This window comes from Callithrix jacchus, chromosome 1 (assembly GCF_049354715.1).
Source record: "Callithrix jacchus isolate 240 chromosome 1, calJac240_pri, whole genome shotgun sequence".
NCBI lineage: Eukaryota > Metazoa > Chordata > Mammalia > Primates > Cebidae > Callithrix > Callithrix jacchus.
This window is the reverse complement of record NC_133502.1, coordinates 125193551-125216616: the sequence shown is the minus strand read 5'-3', so window position 1 is coordinate 125216616 and position 23066 is coordinate 125193551. Positions and strand designations below refer to the sequence as shown.

General features: G+C 38.3%; 1 protein-coding gene across 6 annotated transcripts in view; it reads right to left on the bottom strand.

Annotated features, from left to right (window-relative positions):
- The window catches only part of ADAMTSL1 (ADAMTS like 1), a 1072914-nt gene that overhangs the window by 299784 nt on the left and 750064 nt on the right, over positions 1 to 23066 (bottom strand). For 4 of the 6 annotated variants that reach the window (XM_078369765.1, XM_078369768.1, XM_035306411.3 and 1 more), the window contains 2 exons: positions 13960 to 14086; positions 881 to 955 (listed from right to left, as the gene is read on the bottom strand). In XM_078369765.1, the coding sequence (XP_078225891.1) occupies positions 881 to 955; positions 13960 to 14086 (202 nt within the window). The remainder of the gene's footprint in view (positions 1 to 880; positions 956 to 13959; positions 14087 to 23066) is intronic. The other 2 variants (XM_078369782.1, XM_078369788.1) reach the window with 1 other exon arrangement.

Genomic DNA, 23066 nt, shown 5'->3' with positions numbered 1-23066 from the left:
GAGAAGGATGGATAATAGATGGCTTTGTGGAAACCCAGGAACAATTACAGTAGAGATCAGAAATGCTCAAGGAACCAAGTGAAGTGAAGCCTTTCAGTGAAACTGAATTTTACAGAAAATGCTATTATAACATCTCCCATCCTTTTCTTTGTTTATAGCCTATAATTTTCTTCTTGTAATTTATGGGTCTATATCGAAACAACACTAAATAATAACAAAGAGGTGGCTCTGTACTGCTGTCTTGGCATGACTGAAGATCAATTCTTGCACAAACCCTGGAGGTGCCCTGCTGCCATTTGCTCTTTGGGATTATGATAACCATTCAGTCCTGAATCCCAATGGCTATCTTTAAGATATGAGGGCCCTGGATTTTCTTTAATGCATGGGATGCTTAATTTTACCATGATGGTTTTCTTTAAATGCTACAGTGTTAAGGTTGTTTGGTGTTTCTGTGTTCCTCTGGATTGATGAAGTAATGAAACATGAGAGTAGGTAAAAAAAAGAGAAAGAATGAAGAAGAGAGAGAGAGGGTTAGAAAGAAAAAAGAAGTGGGAAGGCAAAAAAAGATTGAGATTGGAAAGGAAGAAGAGAGAGAATGAGATCTAATAATCACAAGAACATAAACATGTGCTTAACCCATGAACAACCCATTGGGAGCATCTATTTTGTGTTTCTCAGGATGACTGTGGTTAGAGATGATTACCACAGAGGTTTCTGCCACCTCATCAGGCAGCTAAAAGATAAACAGAAGCACTCAAAATATCATATTATGATAGAGTAGAAAGATTTATATTATTGTGTTTTAATCTTTTCTGGGAACACAAAATAAATAATAATGACGACAATTCCCAATCCCCAAAGGAAAACAGCAGTTACTTACACAAGTGATCAGGACCTTTTAAGACAAGGCGAATATGTCTGCTTCCATGGGGAACTGCAACCACAGTATCATCTACTAGAGAGAAACAAAGCAAAATCTCAAAAGCATGTCACTTGACACAAAATTATTGATTGCTTTCTAAATAAAGGCACTGACTTACATACCTTTAAAAATGACAGCTTTTTAAGTGTTTGAAATGTGAAGGCCAATATTTAGAAACCAATATTTTCAAATTTCCTCAAACTAAAATATGCCAAAGATGCTAGTTACTAGTTAACTCCTGGAGGATTTGGCCTTTTAAAAAAATAGGTATTTTAATATATTGAAAAACCAATTTGTAAGTTTCCACTTTTGATTTTAAAATCTGGTCTTATATGATCAAAAACACTTGTGTTGAATTAAAACATAAAAATAAATTCAAATGTTCAAAGGATGAATTTATTATATCAAAATCTAGACTTCTCTCCAGCAGAGTATAGGATAAATAGAACAGATAAGAAGAGGGGAAGATATACTTGCACGTTCTGAACACTCCAGGGGTGGAAATCATGCATTCTAATTCTTAAATATCCTTCACAATATCTATCCCTAATACTATAAGTAGTGAGTACCCCATAAATGTTTCTTAACATTTCTCTACACACACTCTATTTTAAAATATTTTTTAAAAATTGACTGAACCATAGATCACTTTATAATGAATTTCTTTTCACTCCATTTATAAATTGAGCTTAAAGTCATTAAAAGCAGACATTTAAAACAATTAGAGCTATATTACACGCATTTCAAATCATCATAGGCATTCTTATTTAGAACTACATTTCTAACGACAGTATCTTATCTTTATACGGCACTGCAGAGTTTCACTTTCACCTAAATTATACTATTTACTCCCTCACCCAAAACTTCTGACATAGGCACAGAGGATTTTCTCATGAAGAAATGAAGTCTCTGGGAAGTATAATGCATAGTCCAAGATCAAATGGATAGGAAGGCACTCCAGAAGATAAGAGAAAGGTAGGGTTTTAAAAACTTACCAGCATATTCAGAAGCCCTGTGTGATTCTTTGTTCATACATATCTTTTTATTTATTATTATTGTTGTTATTTTGAGACAGGGTCTCACTTTTTCACTCAGGCTTGAGTGCACTGGCACAATCAGAGCTCACTGTAGCCTCAGCTTCCTGGGCTCAAGAGATCCTCCCACTTAGCACCCCAAGTAGCTGGGACTACAGGTGAGCACCACCATGCTCAGCCAATTTTTGTATTTTTGTAGAGATATGGTTTTACCATGTTGCCCAGGCTGGTCTTGAACTCCTGAGCTCAAGCAATCCACCTGCGTCAGCCTCCCAAGGTGCTGGGACTGTAGGTGTAAGCCACTGCACTTGGCCTGTTCAAACATATTTTTTTAATGGTGTACATTATTATCCTATCATTGGAAGGATTTAGGTTAAATAAGAGAATCCCAATTGCGACTCAATTTCTCTGAACCTTAATATTATCATCCTACATTTAGAAGAATTTAGTTTAAATCAGTGAATCTCAGAAGTTATCTGACTTCTCTGATCCTCGGTTTCCTTGTTTGTTAAACAGGGAAAACAAAACTTGCCTTGTACTATTGTTGTGATATAAATATAGACACGAATCTAGATATATAAATGTAGCCTGGAACACAGTAAGTGTTCTATAAACATTATTTTCCTCCCTCTATCCCAAATCTCTTGAAGGACAGAGACCGAAAAACTATTTATTTTTTTATTGTGTTTCAACTTTCCAAGGCCTCTCGCAAAGCACCTGTTGAATGAGAAAGAAGAACCGTATGCTCCCAATTCTTTCCCTGAAGAGATTACATTACCAAGTTCTCTACAAAGTTGAATATTCTACTCATGCTAAAATCTTATAACTGTTTTTAATGTCATACATTGTTGAATTTCAGAGAGTTAAGAGTTTGTGGCATATAAGAACAACAACAACAAAAAAAGTAATCGGACTATAGAAAAGGAAACAAACAAACAATCAAAAAGTTAAGACTGGGCCCACAGAGCTTTAAATGCCTTGCATAAAGACATGACTTTTTAAGTTTGCAAAAGAAACACAGAGCAGTTAAAACAATGGGACTTTCTAGAAATAGAAAGTCTTTGTTTACCCACAGGTCAAATAAAGTGCAAGTAAAAGGAAAGCTTTCTGTTTGGCCCTGCCATGCTCAGCAGCAGTCTTCTGACCCACACACAGCTCCTGGGGCCTCCCTCTCGCTCTGCTGGGAAGTGACTCACATTCCACACACTGGGGCATTAATACCCTAGCTTTTGGCTGATGCAGTAATATCTGAATGCTCCCTAAAGAAGATAGGGTGCGGTAACATTTGCATGTTCCCCCAAAACAAGAGAAGAACCTGCTAGAAAGTTGTTGAGGGAGAGGGCATATGGAGAAAGTAGACCAGGTAAAAGATTATTTTCTGATGCCCCTTGCACTCACGTAAGAGAAATGGAGCAAACTCAGGCTGGTACAAACTCCAGCAGCTGGCAGCACATGGCACAGAGGTAGGAAGTGCCTCAGCTTTCTCTTATACATTATTCTAAAAAGGGCTGATGGACCCCTGGTGAGTCATTAAGTGGTCTGTAAATTCATTACTTTATTCCACAAATATTATTTGAATGTCTTTTAGTGTCAGGCTCCATGCTAGGTAATAGGGATTCAGTGACAAAGAAAACAAACAAAGCATCATCCCCACAAGATGGTCCTGAAAAAGGGATCTAAGATAAAACACGGGGAAATATAACACACTATACCCCACAGATGAATTCCCAAAGCACATTCATTCATTTTTTTAGGAGCCCTGCACCAAAGAAACCCATTTCACGCTATTTAATCCAGTGTATACCTAAGCTGTTTATCCAGAAAAACTTTCTTACATGTCACCTGTTAAAATCAGCTAATATACCTTAGAACATACTTTAAGGAACAGTACTGTTAATTTAACAAAAAACGAAGTAGAAAAAACAATTAAAAATTTCATTTTCTGTATGTTCATAAAAAGCCAGTTTTGAGTTGTTTATGTATTAAAACTTGTCTCATTTGCCGATAAATCCTCAATGATTTGGGATGGATTGGAAGATGCTTCTATTTGACATCTATTACAATATTGTACATAGAGTGTTGTAAGATCTCTCGGGATGTGACAGTGATCTGGTGCAACACCTGCCTCCTTGGTGATTAATACCATTAGTATAGCTGGTGAGGCAGGGGCCACATCCTCTCCCACCGTGCTAAACATTCCTCTGGGTGCCCTTTCCTACAAAGGCACACTGTTCTAGGATCGAGTGCATCTGCCCTAATCTATTCTGGCTTTGTTGACTGAACCATGATGCCAGTCTTCAGGACATATTTCTAGCTTATTAATCAACAATTCTAAATGATCTGCTTCAGATACCAGATAACCCCTTCCTCCATTTAATGGACAAACTTTCCATGGGAATCATAAATTCTGTCATTTTACAGATATGGGTTGCAAATGTTCTTTCTCAAGAAAATTCTTCCCAAGGATTGTATTTAAAAGAGTTATTTAAAAAAATATCTATCTATATGTATATCCCACAACTTTCTATATAGAACATTTTATATTCATTTAAAAATCTTGTCATATGGATGTTTCATGTGATTCACAGCTGTATCAGAGAAAGGTGATGACAATAATATTTTGCAGAGAGAGAATTTCCTATTCTGATATCTGAATTTATCTTATTTTAGATCTATTGGTAAGTTCACGTTTTTAAAGACTCCTCCCTCTATGCCCATGGAGCTGATACTTAATTTTATTTTATTTTTAAAAACAAAAAAGCCATTTGAAAATACAACTGGCTACATATAAAAAGTCTGCCAATCTTGAGGAGGTTTAAATGGTATATCTTACATCTTCATGCCAGTTTTATTATTCCTAAATATAGCCAACAAAATAAGAAGTTGAGCATTTGAGCCTTTCCATTTTCTCCCTAGTATATGATATCTGTAATTGTACAATGGAAGATATATACTGGACAGGCTAAATAAGATGCCCTCCTCATTCCCATCTGGAGAACTTCATCCTTCTGTTTGCCTAGGCCAGAAACCTTGGAGCTGTCCTTTACTTCATCTTTATACCTACTCACTTAAAAAGTTCTATTGTCAAAATACCCTATTTCATTGATTCCAAGAGGGACAACTTTTCCTGCTTTAACATACGTGATATTGGAATGCATCTCACAATCAGTAATATCATATTCTCTCTCACCCAGGCAATAATCCTGACATAGATACCTTTGCCTGCACAGGTGCTAACATCAAACAGCCAGTAGCTAACTCACAAAATGAGTGTTAGCTGCTTGGGAGAAAATTCTAAGACAATAGTGGAACACATTCAACCTCTAGGAATCAAGTGGCTGTGGAGGTTGTAGGGAGATGAGGAATCAGAATTAGAGGTGCTTAACTGCATTCCCATAGAAGCGGTCAAAAGCTGGCTTAGCTCTATGCAATTGCAGAGCTGAATTGAGAGGCCAGCACCAAGACTTCTGCCAAAGTTTCTGACAAAGATGAAATAACAGGAACCAGATATAATATTCTATCTAAAACAATGAAAAAGTCAGATGAAACCATGGTTTTTAAGATCTTGGACATCAGGCAAACAAGCACAGCAATTATGTAGACCCAGCAAACAAACCAGATATGCCTCAACATTACCCCAGTTGACAGCCTTGATAGAGTTTCCAGGGTACAGCTTTGGAAGTGGGAACACTGGTAGAACTCAGTAGATTCCCTGAGTTGAGGAGATAAAGCAACGAGTCCAAGGAAACCAAAGCAGTTAGAATTTGTGGGACAAAGTAACAGAAAGGAGAGCGTTATACAGAAAGACAACTCCGGAGACCCAAGAGGGTTTCCTTTAAGTATCCAGCAGCATACTAATCAATACATAAGTGTGAGGAAATTACCTGGCCTGGGGAAAGAACTACACAAAAGAATTATAGAGAAGAGTACATGGTGCTCATACAGGGATGAGAACAGCATCTTACCCCATCAGCCAAAGTGAAAGACTTTGTAAGTCATGGAACACTGAATAGTGTACTCAGAAAGGTCTTACCTCAGTAAAAGGGTACAATTAACTCTAGACCAAACATGGTTTTGGTCCTGTCTACCACATTTTAAAACCCCAAAGGATCAAACTGATTTCAAGTAACTTAACTGCTCCCAGAACACAGCTCAAGGATATTTATAGAAATACAAAAATATCTAGTACCCAAAAAGGTAAAATTTGCAATGTCTGGCATCCAGTCAAAAAATATAAGGCATGCAAAGAAACCAAAAAATACAGCACATATTAAAGTGAAAAATCAATCACTCCAAACACAGAATGGACATTAAAATAGTTACCATAATGGTATTCCACATGCTTATAAAGTTACATACTGAAAAATAAATCTCCAGATCCAGAAAATTTCACTGGGGCATGGTACCAACCATTTAAAGAAGAAATAACAGTAATCTCTTCCAGAAAAAAAAAGAAGACAAGAGATTACTTCCCAACTCATTGTTTGAGGCCATTTTATACTAATACTAATACCAAACAAAGACAATACAAAAGTAATACTATAGACCAGTAGCTCTCATGAACACAGACATAAAGAGCTTCAACAAAATACTGCCTAATCAAACCAGCAATCTATATAAAGAATAATACACCATGACCCAGTAGAGTTTATCCCAGAAATGCAAAGTTGATTCTTTATTTAAAAACCAATTAATGTAATTCATCACAATAAAAGTCTAAAGAAGAAAAACCACATGACTATGTCAGTTGAGGTAAAAGAGAATTTAATAAAATTAATCATCCCTTCATGATAATAACTCTCAGCAAACCAGGAAAGGAAGGGAACTTCCTCAATCTGATAAAAGGCTTTTATAAAAACCTACAGTTAACATCATATTCAATGGTGAGAAACTGAATGCTTTCCTCTTAAGATTGGGAATAAGATAAGGATATCCATTGTCATCATTCCTATTCATTATTGTATTGCATGCCCTAGCCAGTATAATAAGACTAGGGAAAAAAAAGTGGCTTACAAATTGAAGAGAGGCAAAACCACACTCATTTGTAAACAACATGATTGTTTATTGAGAAATTCCCAGTAATTTACCAAAAACTCAGAGGTATTGAGTTTATCAAGTTTAAATAATACATGGCTAACCCACAAAAATCAATCATATATCTATGAACTAGCAATATATAATAAGAAATGGAAATAAAGAATACAATGCCAAGCCGAGCTCAGGAACACATGTAATCCCAGCTACTTGGGAGGCTGAGGCAACTTGAATTGTGGAGTTTGGGGCTATAGTGTGCTATGATTATACCTGTGAATAGCCACTGCACTTCAGTCTGGGCAGCATAGTGAGACCCCGTCTCTAATTTTAAAAAAGAATATAATGCCATTTGCAATAGCTGCAAAAAGTACTGGAGGTGTAAATCTAACTAAAGTATACGTGATCTGCATGCTGAAAGCTGATCAAGACTAATCAAAGGAATAAAAGAGACCTAAATACACAGAGACATAAAATTCTTATACCACATATACTGAGTGACTTAACATGGCAAAGATGCCAATTCCTACCCCTCCAAATCAATCTGCAGAATTGACAACAAAATCCCAGTACGACTTTTTTGTAGATATGGAGAAGCAGATAGTAAAATTTATATGGAAAGGCAAAGACGCTGAATAGACGGGCCAAGATGAATTTGAACATAAGCATAAAGTTGGAGAAATCATACTACCTCATTTTAAGATTTACATTAAAGCCACAGTAATTTAAAAAAATGGAGTACTGGTAAAGGGACAGTCACATATCAGAATAGAGTCCAGAAATAGACCTACACAGAAATGGCCAATAGATTTTTGACAAACATTTAAAGACAATTTAAAAAAGAAAATGTTGTGTTTTCAACATTTGTTGAAATGTTGGTACTGGAAGAATTGGGCATCTATAAAAAAAATTCAACCTACCTATCGAACTTACATCTTATACAAAAAATAACTGAAGATAGGTCATGGACCTCAAAAAATGCACTTCCACAAGAAAACCTAAGAGAAAATCTTTGTGTCCTGGTCTTAGGCAAGAAATTCTTAGACATGACATTAAAAGCACAAACGATAAAAGAAAAAAAATGATAGCCTGGTCTTCATCCAAATGAAAAGCTTTTGCTCTGTGCAAGATAACATCAAGCAGTTTTGAAGAAAAAAAGCTACTATGGAGAAAATATTTCCAAATCAAATATCCCACAAATGACTTGTACCTAGAATATATAAAGAACTCTCCAAACTCAACAACAGAAAGTCAAGCAACCCATTTTTTAAAAATGAGAAAATACTTGAACTGACACTATGCAAAAGATTAACAAAGTTCACTGTGTTAAGTAGACTAAGGCATCTGTCCCCACTGCCAAATACATCCTTAAATGTGTGAATTTGTGATATTATGTGGCTGGGGGTAATTAAGGTTGCTAATGGAATTAGGATTGCCAATCAGCTGACCTTAAAATTAAGTGATTATCTTGGATGATCTGAGTGGATTCAAGATCATCACAAACATTCTTTAACATACAAGAGGCAGGCAGAAAAGGAAACTTGAGTCAGAGAGAGATTTGAAGATGCCAAAGAATGCACACAGGTTCCAGGAACAGGAAAATCAAAATTGAAGAAAAAGAAATTCTCCCTCAGAGAGAGCTGTGTTTTGCTAACACCTTGTTTTTAGCCCAGTGAAACCTATTTCAGCTTTCTGACACCCATCCCTGAACCATAAAACAATAAATTTGTCTTGTTTTAAATCATTTAGTTTGTAGTAATTAGTTATAGTAGCAATTACAAGCTAACACAACATTAAAAGATGTTAACATTATTAGCCATTAGAAAAATGCAAATTAAAACAAGTATGAGATACCGCTACTTACTGATAAGAATGGCTAAAATTAAAAATGCTGGCCAGGTGCCATGGCTCACACCCATAATCCCAGCATTTTGGGAGGCTGAGGTAGGCAGATTACTTGAGGCCAGGAGTTTAGACCAGCCTGGCCAATATGGAGAAACCCCGTCTCTACTAAAAATACAAAAATTAGCCAGACCTGGTGGTAAGTGCCTGTAAAATCCCAGCTGCTTGGGGAGGCTGAAGTAGGAGGATCACCTGAGCCCAGGAGGTCAAGGCTGCAATTAGCTGAGCAGTGATTTGCCACTGCACTGCAGCCTGAGTGACAGAGTGAGACCCAGAGTGAGAGCCTGTTTCAAGAAAGAAAGAAAGAGAGAGAGAGACAAAGAGAGAAAGAAAAAGAAAGAAAGAAAGAAAAAAGAAAGAAAGAAAGAGAGAGGGAGGGAGGGAGGAAGGAGGGAAGGAAAGAAGGAAGGAAGGAAGGAAGGGAGGGAGGGAGGGAGGGAGGTAGAAGTGCAGTATATCTAGAATTGGGTCACTTCTCATCATTGCCACAGCTACTGGTCCAGTCCAAGCCATCATCATCTGTGGCCTGGCTTAGTGTAATATCTTCCTAAGTACAGCTCTCACTTCTACAGCTAGCCCCATTAGTCTACTCTCAGTATAGCAGAAATCTGATCAAATCATTCCTCTGTTCAAAATCCTCCAACGACTTCCCATTTCATTCAGACTTACAAAAGCCCACAATATCTACACCATTCTTCCCTCTGCCTCACATCATTTTCTCTAGTCTTTTTGAAACTCACCTCATTTTAGTCACACTGGCTTCTTTGTTCTTCCTGAAATATATCCCAAACGCAAATACCACAGGATGTTTGCACTTGCTTTTCTCCTTTCCTAGAATTTTCTCCTCCCTGACTTTGGCATGGTGTGACCTCTTTTCACTTCCCTCAGATCCTTGTTCAAATGCCATGTTATCAGTGAGTCCTCTCCTTACTAACTTACTGAAAATTGCAACTTCCCTGCATCACCGGTGGCTGGCAGCCCATATCCATTTCCTGTTCTTCTCCTGCTCTGCTTAATTTTCCATGGCTCATATCACCATATGACATACATATATTTTATTTAGTTATTTGTCTGTCTCTCACGCTAGCATGTAAGTCCCATGAAGATTAATGGATTTTGTCTGTTTTGTTCTGTGCTGCATTTCCAGCACCTAGAACAGTTCCTCAGCACATAGCAGGTGCCCATTAAACATGTGCTGTTGAATGAATATATCCTTGAGTGGCTTGTGAGAATAGCCTGAAGCAGCCAAGGTAAGTGGAAATTTCTTTAATGATTTGTGCTTTCTTTAAAAAATCTATATGTATTTTGCACTTCATAACATAGTGGCCTGTGTTTTATTATAAGCATAGTTTACCTCAAAATTTTTGAGCTAGAATGATAGTCCAAGGACATGTTTACCCATAGCCATTATACATCAGCATAAGCCACAGTCTGAGAAGCACATTCTTAAGTATTAAAAGCTTAATTTTATCTTGATATAAATTAGTTAAGTGGCCTCCCCATGCAAGGAAGGTAGAGAGAGAGAGCTTTAGGATCTCCAGGTGATTTCAAAACACAGATACAGATGAGAGCTCTGCAAAGCTGGAAATGTTAAATTAATAGCAAATAGGCTGGCTCTCATTCTAAGAATATTCTATATACTTGGAAAATACATAATATAGTATAAATCAATAAATCTTATGAGAAAATGAGCCTTTAAATTTTAAGAATCAGAGGCAAGGTAATGTCAGCTCTACTTGACTATTTTTGTTGGGCTAGGGGAGTTGAGAAGTTACTAGGAAAAATGAAAAGGGTGAGTGCTCCCAGGGGCAGTCTTTCCCTTTACAGAAGGAGAAAGAGTAAGTTTGTAAAGGAAATCTTGCTCTGTTTCCACTGTCTGTATTTGTATTAGGCAATTACAATGGCAACTTTATATGTCTTTTTATTATAAAAGACAATTTTATAATGTCTTTTAATAATTGCAATTATAATGTCTTTTAATAAAAAGATGATTTTTAAAAATTCACCAGCAAATGGCAGCCACTGGATAAACTTTTCCTACTTCTCTTTATCCTTCTGGCACTTTCTACCATGGTCTTTCTCCACTCTCCTGTTTTTGCTTTGTTCCTCTGAGGCTTGATAACATGCGGGGGGAAAAAAAACCTTGGATATAAGTTCAGAAAGAAAATGAGTTCAATGTGGGGAATCTGAGTGCCAGAAGTTCGAAGAGAGCATGTGGTGAACTGACGGTGCCTTTTGGCAGAAGACAGGGGAGAGATCTGGCAGGACTCCTCCAGGGTGGAGAACTGCTCACCTGGCCACTCCGCTGGGCCCTGCAGAGCAGCCTAATCTTTCCTGCCAGTGGGTCACCACAAAGTCTGTAAGCACAAGATGAACGATTCTTCTAGGGTGGAGGAAACGTAAGTGAGGCAGTTTGTTTCGCATCTGCTATAGATTGTGGTAAGCTGTATGCATACACTGGGCTTTACTGATATCAATCATTCCATCATGAGGCATCATCAGTGCTAAGGTAAATGAATCAATTGCATTTTGTCATTACGTATCATCATCAGGTTGTGTATGATGTAATTTACCCACTGGCGGTCTTGAACGGGGCACTTTTCATTGAGGTACTTATTTGCACACCTGGAGATGACACAGGGCTCTCAATTTGCTTCAGTTTGTTCCTTTGGAGCTTCTAATCTTTTTTTTGTGATTTGGGCCCCAGAGGTCACCCATCCTTCCCTAACAGTAGGGTAAGAGGAACGTTTATCTGAGCAGAGTAGTCTAGCTCCTCTCTGAGAACAGGAAGGTATAGGCGTGAGAATGAAAAAGGATCTTTACCATTAAAAACATGCTCCCAGAACACTATACAGCCATTGCTGCACACATGCATGACATTCCCTTTTGTATCTAACAGTAATTCCTAGATTCCTAGATAATGACACTGATTCAGTTACATGACAGAAATAATTAGAGAGATTGTAACTATTCTAGCATTCCTTGAAGAGTTCTTAAGAATGATCTTTTAAATGTAACTCTTTTCTAATATCCAACCATAATTTACAAGAGAACTATGATTCTATCCATTTCTGGTTTCCATTTTCTAACTTTAGAAAATTTTCATCTTACAGAAGAAGCTACCAACATACAAGACCAAAAAAAATGGTCACCTGAATATATTACATCAATGTCTAAGTTACCTCATTCTTCATTCTATCTGCCAGAATATTTTAAATGTTCTTATCTTATTTATTTTATTTTATTTTTTTGCAGAATTACATTTTTCATTGCTTCTAAGGGAGGTAGAATGTAGAGAGTTCCCTAAACTGGTATCATCAATTTTTCATGTGTTTAGAAGTCCCCACTCTTTCTTTCTACCCCCTCTTTTTACCTCAAGCCTAATCCTTTGGCAAGCTGCTTTTTGAGGATTTCTGAGAATATTTCTCTACTGCATACCACAACAACTGCAGCTGCCTTTCTTCTTGACCTATAAGTCCATTTAAAGCCCCAAACTCCCCATACGTCAATTGTTTTCTTCCAGCTAGTCAATAAGTAAAGATAACAAAACACACTCAGCAAAGATATTCATTCTCATTTCCCAAGCCAGAGAAACATGTGGAAAGAAATACTCATTCAGGGATCTACTGAAAGATTCTGCATAGTAGCAAAATCTGGAGACAATATGCCATGCAAGGTCAAAATGATTCTAAAAATGCATGTCCTTTAATACAAGGGCTGTCTAATTTCTATCTCTATCTGCTGCAGTGCCCAGGACAGTGACTGTCACTGAGGACCGTGTATCATAAAGCGCCTCAGATTAATGACTCCATTGTTGGCTTAGGTACCATGAGAACTTTTACCACCTATCCTATCAGGATCTAACTGGGTAGACATCTGAGGCACCTTCCCTTGATCCATCTATCTGCCTTGCAGATGTCCCACCACAGAGACTATCAGCAGGGTTGTGATCAGTCCAGAGGAACAAGTAAGTGCTTAGGCTCTGGAACCAGACTCCGAGCTCAAACCTTGGCTTCATTACAACTGTGTGACTCTGTACAAATCCCATAATCTGGCTAAGCTTCAGTTATCTCATCCATAATATGGGGAATAGTACTTTGCTCATGAGGTTGTCATAACAATTACATGAGATAATTGTGTGACGTTCTCAGCAAGTACATGTATAATTACCACACTTTTTTTTTTTCTAGTATTAAGATATCGGGACACAAAGGTCAATAAAAAACTTCACATAGGCTGGGCACAGTAGCTCATACCTGTAATCCCAGCACTTTGGAAGGTTGATGCAGATGGATTGCTTGAGGTCAGGAGTTCAAGACCAGCCTGGCCACAATGAAACCCTGTCTCTACTAAAAATACAAAAATTAGCTGGGTGCAGTGGCATGCGCCTCTGATCCCAGCTGCTTGCAAGGTTAAGACAGAAAAATTGCTTGAACCCAGGAAGCAGAGGTTGTAGTGAGCTGTGATCACTCCACTGCACTCCAATCTGGGGGAGAGCATGAGACTCAAAAAAAAAAAAAACCAAAACTGAAAAACCGAAAAACCAAAACACCAAGACTTCATGTAATCACTGTCCTATATTAATTCTGAAAGAAGCTATTTTAGCACTGACCAAAGGCCACTTTGTAAATGAAGACCATGTGATTTCACAGTGACAGGAGTAAATCTGTGCTGATCTTCCCACTCTCCCTGCTGTCTTCCACCAGGCATACATAACACACTACACATCATGCAGGAGCTGGGATACAGTCTGTCCTCATGTTGGACAGAAAGGCTCATGTTGGACAGAAAGGCTCATGTTTGCACAGAGAATATCTGTGGTCCCATGTTTGGTTCACTCCTGATGTGCCTCAGAAGGACAGGTATTCTCTTTGGGACTGCCCCTGGTGACATGACTTGTCCCACCTAAGCTATTTCACATGCCAGAGCGTGAAAGCCTTCTACATTTCCAGGTTCCTCATCATTTTGGTGGAGGTGTTGTTCCCTGGCTGTTTAGTGGGGCCAGACATAAGCCAGGGGAAGATAACAAGTCAACAAGTCCAAAGGTCACCCCATCTCTGAGTATCTTACATTTGGTTGCGGAGAGCTGGGATTTATACTGCCCTCGGACCAGCCGGCAGGTGGACCCATCTCCGTTGCAGACCCCACAGTTATCTTCCTTGACGGTGCTTCCCAGCTGGTGATCACAGCCAACAATCTAACAAGAAAGAGAGACGTGTAATTCAGCCAAGCACCTACCGATGGCAGAATCCATTATGAGGCCAATCACCACGAAATTACCCTCCCTTCATCCCTGAGGGGCCTAAAACATAATTCCTATGAAGGGGACTGAATTCAACTGGAATTTGAATCAAGCTAAGAAAGAAGAAAAGGTAGCATGGGTAAAGATGTTTCTAAAGTTTAGACACACAAACAGAAAGAAGGATAAAAGAAAGAGAATGAGAGAGAATAGGGAGCAGGGTAGGGAATCCTGGGAGAAAGTAAGAGAGAAGAGAAAATCCTGAATTATTGATGTTTTACGGTCTTAATTCAAGAGTAACTCCTGTGTCGGTAATTATGATTCACCCAAATGACAAAAACTACAACCAAGAGCTAACAGTAGCAGGAAACATTTTATAAATAATCTCCATGTTCCACATGATTCCTTAGAATGTAAGCTGCATAAGGGTGGGTGATTTGTATGTTGGGGTAATTAATGTATTCCAAACAATGATAACAGTGCTTGGTCAATTGTAGGCCCTCAAAAAAATATTTGCTGAGTGATAATAAAAATACTTCCTTAGGCCAGGTGCGGTGGCTCACGCCTGTAATCTCAGCACTTTGGGAGGCCGAGGTTGGTGGATCACGAGGTCAACAAATTGAGACCATGGTGAAACCCCATCTCTACTAAAAAATACAAAAATTAGCTGGGCATGGTGGCGTGCACCTGTGGTCCCAGCTACTCGGGAGGCTGAGGCAGGAGAATAGCTTGAACCCGGGAGGCGGAGGTTGCAGTGAGCCGAGATCACGCCACTGCACTCCAGCTGGCGCCTAGCAACAGATCAAGACTCTGTCTAAAAAAACAAAAACAATTCTTCCTTTTCTAGCTAGCACTCCCACTTAAAAAGGAGAAGAGAATCAGCAAACAGGTACACACTTAGTGTATGTGTGTGCAGAGGAAGACGAGGGTTGCATGAAGGGAAGCAGAGATGCACGCCACTAACACCCTGTCATTTGCCTTATCCTGTCCTGTACCAGGTACCGTACAAATATCTCATTCATTCTCTAAAGAGCCATGCAAGTAAGATATCCCCATTTTATAACTGAGGCCATGAATCTTACCCAAGGTCTCTTAGCTAATAAGCAGCCAAATGCTAAAGACTTCTAGCAAAACCTTTACGCCAGGTCCAAATCAGGCTTAACAACATCACAGGCTTTTATAGAGCATGTGGGCAATGCCATTTGTGTCTTTACTCTTTGCTTTCCAATATCTTAGTTTTAGAAATTCAAATCCAAACTACACCAGGTTGTATGGCTTATAGTTCTAGTTAGATCAAATATGAAAAGATTTATTTGATCAAATATGGAAAGATTTATTCCACTCCCAAACTCTTTTGATTACTCTCTCTGACAAAATAAAATGAGAATGGTAGTGACAACTGAAGTGACTTAGGGCTTCTCTTTACAAAGTCCCCACAGTTCGTCTTGCCTTTCAAAAATCTGGTTGTTAATATGAACAGAGCCTTGAGGCTTGCTTTTCTTTTTTATTCCTCTTATTAATAATTGCAAACACATGCTTAGGCAAAGGTTCAAAAATATAATTATTTAACATTGTGTTATATAGGCACTCTATTTTTAAAATAGACTGGGAATGTGTATTTTTTCATTAATAGCAAATGAACATCTTTTAAAAATAGATGAAAAGCAACAACTCCTTCAATAACTGTTCTTTTTTTTTAATATGCAAAGATGTCAGGAAAACATGGTGCTGAGTTCTAAAGTGAGTGGCAAAGGCAGACGGGCTCTATCCCTATGAGTTCACTGTAGCCAAGGAGCAGTCCACCTCAATTTATTCAGAGGCTGCCGTGAGGCCACTGCAGAATGCAACCAAGTTTCATCCCTGCGGTGTCAAGCATGTGCTGGCTAGGACTTCTTTGGTACTTCTGCATAACTGCGGTAAAATTATTTTCAACATTCATATCTGTAGATGGGCCCGCCCATGAGCTGATCAATTCTGTATTCACTCATATTCTGAGCGCAGTGTGAAATGGGATTACAGAAGTACTTGATTTATAAAAGAATTCATTTAATTGTTTAAGCAACATTTATTGAGAATATGCTATGGGCCAGGCACTGTGCTAGGAGTGAAATTCAATAGGGAATTTCAGCATCTATGGGTCCACTCTCAAGGGACTTTCTAGTCTAGTGGCAGAGGGAGATAGTGCTCAAATCATCGCATGCAATAAATGTAAAATGATAATTATGATAAAAGCTATAGAACACAGATACATGGCACCCTGAGAGCATAATTTTTGGAGAATTTAATTTGGTTAGGGAGGCAAGAGAAGATTTTCCTGAGGAAGAGACTTTTTAGAGCTGAGATGTAAATGAAGAGTCAGAATGAACAATGGAAGGGAGGTGCTGCCTGAGGCTCACGACACATCCTTTAGAAATGCCTGGATGGATACCAGCTAATTGGAGAGGAAGCAAAAATCAAAGTTGGCCAAAAAAAAAAAAAAAAAAAATCAGAAAGTGGATAACCTACTTGCCCTCGAGGGACTGAATCCTTTGAGAAAGCATGGCAGTTTTAACTGAGGCAGCATTCAAAGCATTGTCGACTCTACTGTGGCTGGGGTTGTTGGGACTGAAGAGGATTTAGTCTGACAAGATCCTTGGCTATGTGGAGGGACAGCATGGGCAGTGGGCACAGGAATCTCCACTCTCAGGCATCCCAGATCTAACTGGATTTACTCCTTAAGCTACAGGAATTTCAGGTTTCTCAAAGGATTTAAGTTTCTCCGGAAAATTTTTAATGGACTCTGATGCCTCTAATGGAGCCAAAGGAGATAATCATGAACATCTCTCTCTAATCCTAAACATTTCTTATGGTTCCAAAACCATTTTAAGAAAAGAACAATTCAGCTTCACAGATCCAAAGTAACAGACATATTAGGAATAGCTAAATAGGAGGTGACATACTTTAAGACTAACTTGGATAGATGCCTGACTTAGCACTCTCAGTGTGGGTTCATGGACCCCAGGATATGAACGAAGTCAGTTCTAAATGAGATTTGTTTAGCTTCACAATTTAAAAGACAAACATCTCCCTGACAAATGAAAAATTTAAAAGACAAACATCTCCCTGAAAAATGAAATTAAAAAATTGTTTTTTTTTTCTTCCTTTTCTCTATATCGATTCCTTTTCAAGATGCCAAAATCTTCTAACTCAATTATTTTTAGAATGTAGAATACTTTATATCAGATAAAATGTTCTTATTTTGGTCCAAGTGGAAAATCATTTGCAGGGATATCAGATTAATCATACTTGACATATCTTAATCTGTTGATCTTGAGTAACTGTTAGATTAATTAAAAATTAGGCCAGATGTAGTGGCTCACGCCTGTAATCCCAGCACTTTGGGAGGCTGAGGTGGGCAGATCACAAGGTCAAGAGATGGAGACCATCCTGGCCAACATGGTAAAACTCTGTCTCTACTAAAAATACAAAAATTAGCTGGGCATGGTGGCACATGCCTGTAGTCCAAGCTACTTTGGAGCCTGAGGCAGGAGAATCTCTTGAACCCAGAAGGTAGAGGTTGGAGTGAGCCAAGATCATGCCACTGCACTCCAGCCTGGCAAGAGAGCAAGATTCTGTCTCAAAACAAAACAAAACAAAACAACAACAAAATACTTAGTTGTTAAGATCTACTATTAATATCAGAGATAAAAAATAAATAGAAATACAAAAATAGGCTTAATTGGCCCTCTGTACACATGCTATTATTTCTTGCCTGGAATGTTCTTTGCCTATTTTTTATTTAGCAGACTGCTATTCATCCTTCAAAGCCCAAATTAAGTGCCTCCTCAAGAAAGACTGCCCAGATTCCAAAGGTATCCCTTACTGCTGTATGTTTCTATAGCCTTTTGTTCATACCTCTATATGGCAGAGATTGTCATAGCCTTTTGTTCATACCTCTATATGGCTGGTTGTCATCCAATATCCATCTTCTCTTACTTTTCTTGTACTGGACCCCAATTTTATCTGGGTTAGCATTATATGTAGTTAAAATAATGCATTTCTCATTGGTCATGAGACCAAATCGTAATTAGTGAAATAAAAGTGGAAGTGTTGTGTGAGGCTTCTGGGAAGACTACTTAAAAGAAGTTGACTTAGCTGGAGAATGCTTCTTCTGCTCTCTGCCTTCCTACCTTCCTATTGGCTCCAGTAGCCATCTTGGAAATGAGACAACCTTGAGAATGGAAGCCTTGCACTCAGAATGGCAGAGCAGAAAAAGAGAAAGATCCTGGTTCCTGAACCACACTTGGACTGATTACATCTTTTTTTTTTTGTGAGAGAATAAGTCCTTTATGTGTCTAAGCCACTATTATTATATAGATATATTTTACATATACCCAGTTTAAATTGTTATATAACTTAACATTGAGTTTACTCTATTAACATGTCTATCTCCAAACAACACCCTGGTCTACCTGAGAACCTGTGTTTTACTAATCTTACTAGTATTTCTGCTGCTCAGTCCAGTATCAGATATTTGAGATGCACCATGAATGCTGGTGAATCAATGAAACACATAATGGTTTGCTAATAGTTCCAATGCAGTTTACAGATAGGCAGACTTAGACTGCAGCCATTGAATACGAGTCTGCAAAAAATGTGTGCATGCATGTGTGTAGGCATGTATATGTACTTGTGTTTTTAACTGTATACACAGAGAAACAGACATACCATAAATGACAGCTAGAGGCCAAACCTAAACCTCTGTCCTGATGCAAGAACAAGAATTACTTTAAAGGGCTATTATTTTTCAGAGATTTTTTCCTGAAAAATCTCTGACAAGTGCACCTATGTTAATTATTAGAGAAGTGTCATGGAAGGCAATGTTCAGGTCACTGAGTTCCCAGACCCACCCCATTCCGGACAAAACATTTAAGTGAGATAATGACCACTCATAACTTTGGCAACTGCCATGAAATTTGTTTGCAAACAGTAGAAAACTGAATATTTTTGCGTAATACAGCTTATTAGCACTTGCTATGAGGTGTCAGCTGGATGCAGTGGTCTGATGCCATCCTCATCCAAAATCATTGCACAGTGTTGCTTATTTTGTAATATTTTAATCTTAGGTCACAAAAAAGTGAGGAGCTCCAAGAAAAATTTAGAGAAAGACAAAATAGCACCCTGAAACTTACCTAGATTGATAGTGTTTTTATTGTTTAGCCACCATTAGTGGGTTATTAAGTTCTGCTTCTGTATCTTAAATGTATGCTTTTTTGTACCCTCTCTTATATACATATATGTGTACAAAGATACGCAGCCCCTTGTCTTATTTTTGAGTTGAGGAACACACTTAACACTGCTGATTTTTCTTTATTCTTCTTTCAGATTTACTAAAGGGAGGGAGAGAACTGCCCCTCTTCCCCCGCCAAAAAAAAAAGAAAAAATAACTAGGATCATAGCATCCAATCCAAGTTGGCTCAGAGACTCAGCATGTCGTGCAGATTTTAGGCATCAGGACTGCAGTATGTGCTGCTTAGGGGTTTCTTCCTTCACTTTACAGAGCCGATAGCAAGAGAACAGGCAGAATGCAAGACTGAAATTCTCTAGACACTGAAATATGTATAATAAAATGTCTTCATTAGTAGCCACAGGAGAAATAAAGATCACCATGCTAATAATTTGGAGCACATAAATAAATATAATTCATAAGCAGATATCATGCCTCAGTCTGACATTCATAGGATGGGTTCACACTGGCTTCATTTCAAATGGTTTCCCATAAGGACCTCAATCTAGAATCAAATACTGAGCCAGTGATGTCAAGCTTTTCTTGATCCAACACCATGAGGTAAGAAACTTTTAAAGCCTTCTATTTTCAGCACTGGGAAAGACAAATATGGAAAACTAAACTGTGCAAATCTGATCACAGCTGCTCTTATTTATAATTATTTAATTCAGATAGAACTTTATGGGTAAGTGTGATTTATATAGATTATCCTTTAATTACTATTTTAATAAATAGGGGAAGGAGAGCATTTCTAACGACAACCTCAAAAGATTTACATATTCATTAATTTGCTTATGCTTAACCTTTCATTAAATAAAAAGATACACACACACACACACACACACACACACACACACAAAACAATCATATTTAAAAAAACCAAATGAGTGAAGGGATCAAAAAGAAAGGCAAAGGTAAGAAAGATAAAGCTAGAAATGGGAGAACTACACATAATGTGAACAATGCCACACTGTATAGTTGCTAGATGTGGAGGGGGGAGGTCACTTCTGGATTTGAGCTTCCTAGAAAACCAGAACACATGAGCAGTTGTAAGGGTCACAGATTCTACTGGATCTTCTAGAAAATGTATGCAATAAAGTGTTCTTTATACTAGACAATAAATACTTGTGTAATAAATGAATAAATCAAAAACCAGCTCAGGAGTACCATAAAGTACCAAAATAATAACCATTTCTTGTGAGTCTTCTGAAAGACAATGCCATATAACAATGTCCCAATAACATCTGAGCAAATAAATACATGAAGCTTCAAAGAGCTGGCTCTCAATAACCTTTGATGAAGCCTAATGGTCAGGGGACATTTGATAAAAGCAAATTTTATGCCCAGCATGGTGGCTCATGACTGTAATCCCAACACTTTGGGAGGCCAAGATGGGTGGATCACTTGAGGCTAGGGGTTTGAGATCAGCCTGGCCCATATGGCAAAACATATCTCTACTAAAAATATAAATATTAGCCTGGTGTGGTGGCACACACCTGTAGCCCCAGCTACTCAGGAAGCTGAGGAATGAGAATCGCTTGAACCTGGGAGGCAGAGGTTGCAGTGGAGATGGCATCACTCCATTCCAGCCTGGGCAACAGAGCAAGACTCTGTCTCCAAAAAAAAAAAAAAAAAAGCAAATTTTAAGAAGCTGAAACAAATCATCCAGGTAAAGAGCATTATGATGGTCTGATTGAATGCAAGGCGAGACTTTGGAGCACTTAGGGCTGGGCCAGCAAAACTACGGCACATGTGCAGTGATTCCTCCTGCCAGGACCACAGGAGATGTTACTCATCAGCTGTGGCACTCTCTGTCACTGAGGTTTTATGTGGCTCCAGATCCTTAAAGACACTGGGCTCTAGAAGCCAAATCCAATAGACTATAGTTGTCAAATCAGGAAACTACACCCACTTACCATTTCAGAACCAGAGAAAGGAATTGGTTGCCTACCTGTTAGACAATTATCCATAGCTATTATTCCCCTTAAGATTTGAATGATTTCAAATTCAGATGATAACACTGAGGTTCAGAGAAGATAAATTCCCCAAGGTCACATAGCTGATTAATAACTAAACCAAAATTCCACCTTGAGTTTTTTTTTTTTTTTTTACTATAAATTATAGTTGGATTCCCATTAACCATGAAAAGGCATGCTATACAATATTTATATGGCAACAATAAGTGGTAATAAGAAGTTTTAGTATTCTGATCCAGCTCACTACCACTAGAGCTACACTTATGCACAGGGACAAACAGATGGTTTCATCTGTGAGCTGTGACTGAAAAGCACATATAGGAAGTGAATGGGAAGATGCTATGCCCCTCCTACTCCTCCCCCTGCCACACAGGCAGGCATATATACCTCTCTCATGCTCTGTTATCGGTACCAAAATTTCCTTTTACACACTTTTTTTTTTTTTTTGTATACAACTAAGTTTTCCAATGAGAAAATAGGATTCCCAGTAATTCACAAAGGTGCTAACAGTGCTCTGTGAGCTATGTTTACTATTTCTAAAAGCCTAATGGAAATATATTTACCTGCAATAACGCCAAAACTACATAAGGTCACCAAAACACCAATCATCTCATTATACAAATAAGCTAATCCTGATCTTTACTGTTTTTATTTTTTAATTGCAAACTCAGGTCTTTTAGCTATAAAATGGGAAAACAAATTATTACTTAATACATGCAGTGTTTTGAGTAGATGGAAACTTCCAAAACACAAGGCCCATGGGAAAAAAAAGAATAAAGGGCTCCTTTGTGTTAAAAAGTTGGGAACCACTGGTTTAGTCCTTTGTTTATTGTTCAAACACCGTTGGGAGGAGTAACACGTGAAGTTGCTGATTATACTTAAAATAAACCAAATCAACTGAGCATAAGGCATCATGCTGGCTGTTATGGTGCTATGGGGAATACCTGGAGGTGGTAGGTATGGCCTTAATCTAGAGCAAGGGGTTTAATCAGATTATTTCCTCAAAACAGGTGAGAGTAGAACAGGAGTAAGATCAGTATAACTGAAGGTCAAAGGGGCATGTAGGAGGAGAAAAGAGGGAAACCTACTTACAGAAGGAAATGTGAACTAGTGTTGGCCAAAACTTGCTTTTTTTTAGATATATAACTTCTCACATAATTCTTGTAATAACCTTGAAATTAGCTAAAATTGTGTCTATTTCACAAAAATAAAACTGAAACTTAGAAAGGTTAAACAAATCACATTACTTGCCACAAATCACATTACTAGGATCTGTTGTCACTAGACTTGAAGTCTAGGCTGAATAGCACTGTGTCATCAATGAGCATCTCTCTAGTCTATAAGATACAATGTTCCCCTTGAGGTTTAGATGGCAATGAAGGAACACATAGAAGGAGGATACACATGCATCTGTTGGCCACACCCTTTGCCAAAAGCAGCACCCTCCTACAGCTCTAGGTACCGAGATTGAGCACCAGGAAAAAAAAGTGAAATCTTTGCAAGCAGGAGCTTTCAAAGTATGTGTGTGCGTGTGTGTGCGTGTGTGTGTGTGTGTGTGTCTGTGTGTGTGTGTATATATATATATTTTTTTTTTTTTTTGAGATGGAGTCTTGCTCTGTTGCCCAGGCTGGTATGCAATGACACGATCTCCGCTCACCACCACCTCTGCCTCCTGCGTTCAGGCGATTCTCCTGCC